The sequence below is a fragment of the Mizuhopecten yessoensis genome, unplaced genomic scaffold (genome assembly GCF_002113885.1).
Source record: "Mizuhopecten yessoensis strain PY_sf001 unplaced genomic scaffold, ASM211388v2 scaffold6973, whole genome shotgun sequence".
NCBI classification, from domain to species: Eukaryota; Metazoa; Mollusca; class Bivalvia; order Pectinida; family Pectinidae; genus Mizuhopecten; species Mizuhopecten yessoensis.
This window is the reverse complement of record NW_018406817.1, coordinates 230,348-239,398: the sequence shown is the minus strand read 5'-3', so window position 1 is coordinate 239,398 and position 9,051 is coordinate 230,348. Positions and strand designations below refer to the sequence as shown.

At 41.8% G+C, this 9,051-nt stretch overlaps 1 protein-coding gene across 1 annotated transcript; it reads left to right on the top strand.

Annotated features, from left to right (window-relative positions):
- The first annotated feature begins 5,537 nt into the window (after window positions 1-5,537).
- LOC110452937 (ATP-dependent DNA helicase RecQ-like) lies at window positions 5,538-6,503 on the top strand. Its single transcript, XM_021501697.1, has one exon. It carries the CDS (start codon window positions 5,538-5,540, stop codon window positions 6,501-6,503), a length of 966 nt encoding a protein of 321 aa, XP_021357372.1.
- The last annotated feature ends 2,548 nt before the right edge of the window (window positions 6,504-9,051 follow it).

Below are 9,051 nucleotides of genomic sequence, written 5' to 3'. Positions count from 1 at the left end.
ATGCTTATTTTGTGATGGACCAGGAGTATGGGCCTTGTATGCCAGTGGTACCATACTGACCGCGTCCTCCTCAAACCGTTCACACTTTGCTCCCGTGGGGTGACTGTTCAGTGGCTCTTCCGAGACCATCACTGGCCTTTGGTTCCCCTGGGAACTTTGCCCATCTCATTATAGACAGGAGCTTCCCTGGGAAGTTGAGGGATGGCCTCTATTGGCTCGTTTACCCTGTTGTCCACGTAGGTAATCTGGCCTTTCCCAGAAACCACGTTTGCCTTATAACAGCCCCGGGCTTCTCTGTGGATATGGGATATCACCTCTACATGTTCTTTCTCTCCACATTTCTGTCCTTCTGTCATTATGACGGACTTGGCAGTGTTATTCATCAATCTCATTGTGGGTTGTTGGGCACCTGGAGGCACTATCGAACAGGCAATCCTGACTCCCCCGGGATGTTGTATAGATTTAATCGTGGCCGTACCCCCATTGGGTTTAGCCTAGTCCACTGGACAATGCCCTATAGTGTTTGGTGGTAAAGTCACATTTTGTGCTACCTTGACAACAGAAGATGCCCTCTGTTCCTCTAACCTCGGTGTAATAGGTATTGCATGGTTACCAATGAACAAAACGCCCGCCTCTAGGTCGATGACACAGTTTTTCCGGGACAGGAAATCCACCCCAGCAAAATGTCGTCCATGATGGGGGCCTCACATACGGTCCAAGGTACTTCAGTGTTTCCTTTTCCGACATGTAGGTCTTTTATTTCCCACACTATCTCCACATTGCCAGTAAAACCCCGGAGCCTCACTCGTTTTCCAAGCACCAGCGGCCCCTCAAGCTTGTCTACAGGCTCCCACTTAATCAGCGTCATAGTGGCTGCTGTATCCACGACAGCTTGGATCGGAGTTCCATTCAAAGTGAGTGATATGGTAATACTACTGCCATTAGAGATCGCCAGTTTCACCTCTTTCAAAGGAGGAAGTACATCTTTCCTCGGTGTCTGAGACGGTAACCTTGATATATCCGCCACGCCTCCCTGTGGTTCTCGGGACGCAGTTTGGGACCTCTGATAGTATACCTGGGTATTCCGTCCTCTGTCGTTACCCCAACTGGCGGCACTGTTGTTGCCTCCCCTGGTTCCAAGGGGCCCCGGCTAGGTTGACCTTGACCTCGACCAAGTGGCCCTGTGCTAGATTGACCTTGACCTCGACCAGGTGACCCTGTGCCAGGTGACTCCCCCTGATGTCTGGGTGACCAGTTACGGTTTCGCGGAGGACCTTGTTCTGCGTATGACACCTATCTCGGGGTCTACCGTCGTACCTATTACGGCCGTTGTCCTGGGGCGGAGGAGGGTACTGAGCCCTATTGCGATAATCCGGTGATCTATACAGGGCCGGTGTCCTATGGGGGAAACCTCGGTCGCGTTCCGGAGAGCGGTAGTCACCCCGAGTTCACCACACTTTGCCTTTTTTTATTCTGACGCAACAATCCCATATATTTTGTATTTCGGCATCATTTGTTTGTATTTAAATAATATTTAAAAATGCTAGTGCCAATTGGAGGGTAAAACAATTCATAATTATAACATCAAATGATGTCCTAACTACAAAGCGTAACTGTACTGTACACGCATACAGGGATTTGCTGACATGATTCCATAGAAGATAAATCAATAGGTATGTTATTAAAATATCAATAACATGATCCATTGATTTAAAAAATATGTATCACTTAATTAAGGAAAATGATCACATGCCTAAATATTTAAAAAAATACACCTTTCACTTATTCTGGTCACAAGCTAACTGCGTTAATCGGATATAGAAAATATGGAATACAAACTGTTTTAACAAAAAAAAATGAGTCGCAGTTTTGAGAAACTTGATCAATCCTGTTTTTCATTACTGTGAACACTTTCCAAAAGGAGTAACAACTTTCCGTCATACTTTTTATTTTGCATATTCAAAAGTTGGTCCTCGGATGGGAAAGCATTTAAAGTATTTTTTTTAAGTCTGGGAAACCCGGTCACTTTCAAAGATATAGTAAATATGGCTATATTTGCAGTATTATATTAACAAAACCGAATAATTGAACAGTTCAATTTTTTTCCCGTATTTCTGAATAACCCAAAGTACCAGGATGAAGCTATTTGGTCTGTAGCATGCTGGGAAGAAGTGCTACCAAGTTGTTCAAATAAACGACCTTCATCCATATTCAATGTCACAGGGGTCAAATATGAAAAACCCACTTTAAACAACTTCTTCTGAATAACCAAAATGTTCAGGGTGATGATATTTAGGCAGTAGCATGCTGGGATGAAGGGCTACCAAGTTTGTACAAATGAATGACCTTCACTCATGTTCAAGGTCACAGGGGTCAATTGTCTAGAAAAACCTTTAAACAACAACTTCTGAAAAACCAAAAGGACCGGGATGATAATATTAGGCCAGTAGCATGCGAGGATATGGGGCTACCAACTTTGATAAAATGAATGACCTTTACTAAAATTCAAGGTCACAGGGGTCAAATATGTATGAAATTTTAAAACGAATTTTTCGGATTACCCATAAAGCCAAGAATGTTGATATCTTGCCAGTAGCATACTAGGCAAATGAATGACCTTTACTTATATTCAAGGTCAGAGGGGTCAAATTCGTATAAATTTTTAAATGACTTTTTTTTTCTGAATACCTATGAGGCCCCGAATAATGATATTTGGCCAGTAGCATGCTTGGATAAAGGGTTATCAGGGTTTTTAGCCTATGGCATGGTGCGGCGTCCGGCGTCCGGCGTCAACTTTTTAATTTAAACAACTTCTTCCCAGTAACCAAAAGACCTAGGGTGATGGTATTTGGCCAGAAGCATGCTGGGATAAAGGGCTACAAAATTTGTTCAAATAAATGACCTTCATCGATTTTCAAGGTCACAGGGGTCAAATATGTTAAAATCTTTAAACAACTTCTGAATAACCGAAAGGCCTAGGGTGATGATATTTGGCCGGTAACATGCTTGGATGAAAGGCTACCAAGTTTGTCCAAGTAAATGACCTTCATCGATTTTCAAGGTCACAGGGGTCAAATATGTTTAAAACCTTTAAAGAACTTCTTCTGAATAACCGAGAGGCCTCCGGTGATGATATTTGGCCAGTAACATGCTGACATGAAGTTCTATTTTTTCCAAATAAATGATCTTGATTTCTATTCAAGGTCACAGGGGTCAAATAAGTTTAAAACCTGTAACAACTTCTTCTGAATTACCGAGAGGTCTAGGGTATTGATATTTGGCCAGTAACATGCTGACATAAAGGGCAACCAAGTTTGTTCAAATGAATGAACTTGACTTATATTCAAGGTCACAGGGGTCAAATATGTTTAAAACCTTTAAACAACTTCTTCTGAATAAACGAGAGGCCTAGGGTGATGATATTTGGCCAGTAACATGCTGGGATGAAGGGCTACTAAGTTTGTTTAAATAAATGACTTTATTTATTTTCAAGGTCACAGTAGTCAAATATGTTAAAATCTTTAAACAACTTCTACTAAATAACCAAGAGGCCTAGGGTGATGATAGTTGGCCAGTAATATGCTTGATTGATTTAATGCATATATTTGGGGATCATACTACTCCCATAACATGAGAGGCCGCTGGTCGGCCTTTTTTCTATCGGATATGATTTTGCCGACTGCGACCTCTCATTTCCGAAGCACTAATTATTTGATGCAGTTTCCGCCCTAAATCCGGGCGGAACTAAATCGGCTTGAAAAACTCAATTAAGTGGTTCACAGTTAATGACAACGATATCTACTCACGGTTCATGTAATATAGATCCCATATGTATGCCACAGACACAAATATATAGTATATTACGGAATAGAACACACAAAATGCATGTCCATGTCGTTGTAGCACTTCTCTGACCTACTTTTACAACATGGCTCCCTGGGTTGATACAAAATAGCAGGGGGAAATTGAAACGGAACGAATTGGTACGGATTTTGTTTGTAATGTAATGGAGAATACATAGCTCAGAACTTACGTAAATAATTCATCAGTACACACAATAGTTATTGTCACGGCACTCTTAATACTTTCAGGAGCATAGTTGGCGAGTTTATAAACAGTTTAGAAAGTGAATATCGTTTATATAAATAAAGTACCAGAGAAACTAACGTTTGCACTTTTGTTCCTTTTTTGTTTAAATCACGGCGAAATCCAGCGATTAGTTTATCGAACCAAGCGTGTTTAATTTCCGATTTAGCATGTAAACCATCATACAAGTGTTGAAATGAGAATTTATACACTTCTTTAATGTATCGAGAGCGTCCACATCTTTTCTTGTGTTTTCTCATGATACTTTCCGCCCATTCCACCGTTGACGAGGCACACTCTCTGTCCATGTTTAATCCTCGCAATTGTGAATTTAACTTCTGCACATCTTCAGCATGTTGTTTTTGCATCCTAGCTATAGTTTCTAAGTCATACACACGATGACTACAATATTTTTCATTGTACTCACGTAAACATGCCGGAGGAAGGGTAATAAAACCCACAATAGCTGCTGGACGTTGATCTTTTTTTTTTCTTTAGAAGTTTCAAGTCTTCAAACACGGCAGATACTTTTCTTTCAGAAGGCACAATACATTTCCCCCAACGATTCCTTTTCAGTTCCAGTAAGTCATTTATTCCCACGCAAATTTTAAAAATTATATCATTTCGCATATGTTTGTCCAAGTAGTTAATTATGTTCCTTTTAGCGTCTTCTACAATGGATCCTCTTTCTACTAAATAGTCGATTTGTAAGTCCTTAGGCTGATCATACTTATCAAAGTTATTTGACCTCGAGTCTGAAACAAGAACCAACTTGATCGCCATGGCTACTGCGGAGTAATATGGACTACAGCGGACAACATGTAGGTCAAACTGACCAGGAACGCGTGCATGTGTATATCACGTGATACCGTTTCCGCTGAAATGTCAGTTACAAGGACAGGTAAAGGCTGTGTTTATATCACACACACACGCATGCTGTTACAGTATTAGAAATAGAAAAAATGCATTATTGTGGTGAACATTACTAATAAAGTACTGACATTTGATTGACACAATTAAGATTTTACATATAGCCTTGTAGGAGCGTATAGTGTGGCGGTTCATCAAAATGAATATCGAGGAACTGAAACATAAATTTGATACTGTGAAAGGACAAGACTCCATTAACTTTGATGCAAAGCCAGAACAATTGGAGGCTGCAAAATGTATCAAGGAAAAGCAAAATGTAATAGGATTGCTTCCCACTGGTTATGGCAAAACATTTTGTGCAGTACTTCCGACAATACTATCAAATGTAGAAAATCCTGTAACTTTGGTTACGAGCGCTTATGGACGATCAAATGCAGAGTTTCCACAAATGGAATTTTACTGCAGCTAAAATAGAACCAGATATGGACCAATAAATCGTCTCGGGAATAAAAGATGGCGCATACAATTTTGTATTTTCTTCTCCGGAAACGGCACTAAAACCATTATGGAAAGGCGTTTTTATGTCCAAGGTATGGAAGAAAAACATCATTGCCCTCGTTGTGGATGAAGTACATTGTATATCAGAATGGGGAGAGGACTTCAGGAAAGAATTTAGACATCTACATGAGCTACGATCGGCAATACGCGCTCCAGTTTTGGCACTGACGGCTACGTCAACTGAGGCGGTCAAGCAGGATATAAAGAAATACCTTCAAATTGACGATGCCATAGTTATCTATACATCCCCAGACCGTCCTAATATTTTCATTGATTTCACGAAAGCTGAGTCAACTGATCTGGAGGGAAAATTCTACTGGTTGCTATCTTATTTACGCGAGAAAAAATCTGCAGCGAAAAAGATAATTGTGTATTGCCGTAGCGTAGATAAAGTTGCAGAGGTTTTCATTTTACTCCGGCGCAATTTGGGACTCGATGCATATGTAGACGGAATAAAAGATTCCAGCCATGCTCTTGTTGAGATGTTCCACAGACATGATGAATCAAAAGCAAGAATCCTGAGGAACTTTAAGGACCCTGACTCCAATTTGAGGTGTTTAATAGCCACAGTTGCTTTGGGTATGGGGATTCAAATTGATGACGTAGATATCGTGATGCATCTTGGGAGTCCGAAATCTATACTGTCGTACTGGCAGGAGATGGGCAGGTGCGCAAGAGACGGACGACCTGGATATTCCTATGTCCTATACGACAACTTCACCTTGTCATGTAAAGGTACCCAAAAGGACGTGAAATCAATCGTGAATGTAGAGACGTGTTTCAGAAAGACTGTTTTGTCATACTTAGGTGACAAGACAGACCCAAGTGTACCAGAAGTGTGTAACGGAGACTGTGATACAGAGCGGTGTCTCTGCGCAAAATGTCTGTGCTGCTCTCGCTGTCAGCAGCAGTGTCCTAGCAAGGAGAAACAGTTTGATATAACAAAGTTTGCAAGCCTTACTGACGGCCCTACTGACCAACTATATTGAAAGTGTGTATTAACATATCATTTATTGTGTGGCAGCGGAAATGTAACTTTGGGTGTTTGGTGGTGTTCTACCGCTAAACCTCGACATTTCGTATGGACTGCGTTTACATATCTATATTTATCATTCATTGTGTGGCAGCGGCTATTGGAAAAATACTTTTTTAGGTGATATTCTATCGCGAAACAAAGGTTATCATGGCGAACAATTGTTCCAATTGCGGTGACGCTTTCAAGGAAAAGCTCAAGGGAAAGGGCTTTTGGCGATTTTCGCTTGAGAATACTTTGCCGAACAGCGACGTTAGCGGTAGGGATCATTTGTCTTCAATGCTAAAAACAACCTTCACACCCGTGTCTAAAAAACGTTTAGGGAAATTTCTATGTCCATCATGCTGGAATAACCTTTCTGATAGTCGTAAATATCGAAAGGCAATTGATGACTTCTGGGGTCGATCAAACAAGAAATCTTATGTAGGATATAAAAGTGAACAAAGTCCAATGTTTACCCCTTCAACTTCCTAGGAACCAAACCTTACTACATATACCACGAATGAATCCACCCTACCTACAACTAGCACGCCTGTGAGACGAACTCAATCTGGTATGTTTGCAAAAAGTGGAATCCGTTCTTCACGTTGGGACCCAATAGTCCATAACGTCTGGACCAGAATATACTACCCTGCAATAAAAGGGTTGTATAATGCAACAACGGGATCAAGGAAGCACTTACATATGGTTGTCGCTAAACTCGTCCGCAAAGAGATAGAGAAGGTCTTGAAATCTGACTTACACCTGTTCAAGGACGTGAGCTTAGAAACCATCAGCTCCTTTTCGTGGAGTGAAACATTAGCAACATTTGCAGCCATAGCGCCTTTGACATATAGTGTTTTAACCGGAATAGCGACAACATCAAAAGGTGCCAGCACACTCACGCGTGGTAAAACAACTAACCTCAAACCAATGCTTGGGTGTGCTTTGGCAACACTTTTGCACGCGAAGGCCCCCAGAAAAGCTAGCTTCATGCCAACGCTATTCTCAATCCAATTGTGGCGAGGAGGTCTGAAGAAGGACACGTTGAAACAAGTAAGTCGCACCGGATTGTGTCTCGGATACAAAGGCACTGTCAATGCCATTGACAAAATCAGACACTCTTTTGATGAGGTTGCGAGAACAACTAAAGAACAGCTTCATGAGCAGCTGTCGGCTGGTGTACCAGACCAGCCCCATGTCGATGAGGATGAACTTGAACTTTCCATTGCTCTTTCTCATACGCTACCAGATGAAGAAGTTCAACTTGACAACGAAGAAGACTCCGAGAATGCAGAAGAAGAGTCAGATGATGAGGATATAGAGGATGAGGAGGAAGAAGAGGTGGTGAATGAAGAGGATGATGTTGATTTGGAGGACATTTTCCAAGAATCCCTTGATGACGTGCCAGAAATAAGCATGCAATTGGATCTTAGCGGAATTGTTCCTGTTCATGATGATTCTGACACAGAGCCGGATATATATAAAGACGCGAAAGAGCTACATCCAGGTTTTACAACATGCTGGGACAATGTTGGTAAGAGGGTTATTACAAGGAACCCTTCTGTAGAAAAGGGAAATACATACATCAACATGGCTCTAGGGTATATGGCAATAAATAGAGTCCCTGTCACCCATCTTGAGGCATTTAACGGTACAACTCCTGCAGTAGAACTTCCTCTGGACATCTTCGTCCTAAACGAAGAGAACTTTTGTGAGAGGGATTTCCGCATTTCTACAATCTTAGGGCGCATTTTAAATCGACATCTACCATGGTTCCGTGACCACTTTGGTGATTGTGCTATTCCTCACATAATGCACATGCATTCGAATGAAATGAGAAAAAAGTCAGTGCTCGTGAACTTAGGAGTTTTCGATGAAAACCCATCGTCCACGAACGGAGCAATCGGGATATATAGAAAAATACAGCAATATATTCCATCTGTCGATGAAAAACCGTACCCTACCATAGTGTTTGGAGACGGCTTAAGCTGTGAGAGGGGAAATGGTGCACATAATGCATGTTCCGGAGAACTTGATCCGTGGCGACGACTGGAAGGGCTACAGCCTTCTCCACAAGAGTTCCACAAGGAAATGCTCTTGCTTCAAGATCACTTTGCGGAGTTTTGCAGAGATAGTGCAGCCGATTTCGGAACTCTGTGTTTCCTGAAAAACACGTTCAACTTCCGGCAAGTTAAACAGGAAGACATCGGCAATTGTTTCTCGGATGCATGGGAACTCATGTGTCTTGCCACCGAAGGATATGTGTGCTTAGCAGTCATGGAAAAGTTCGGCTTGGAGTCGTTAGATGACAAACCGAAACATGCGCCCGACGGAATAGAAGACGACGAGAAGGAAGAAAGGGAAAAGTATCTGAAGAACGTTGTGGGTGAACTTTTACAATACTTTAAAGGCGATGCCGCGTCTCAAGATTCCTCATACCAATACTGTAATTGCAGGACTGATCTTGGAGAAGAGCCTATGGTAGGATGTGCAGCGAAATCAAAATGTGCTCGCCAGGAGTG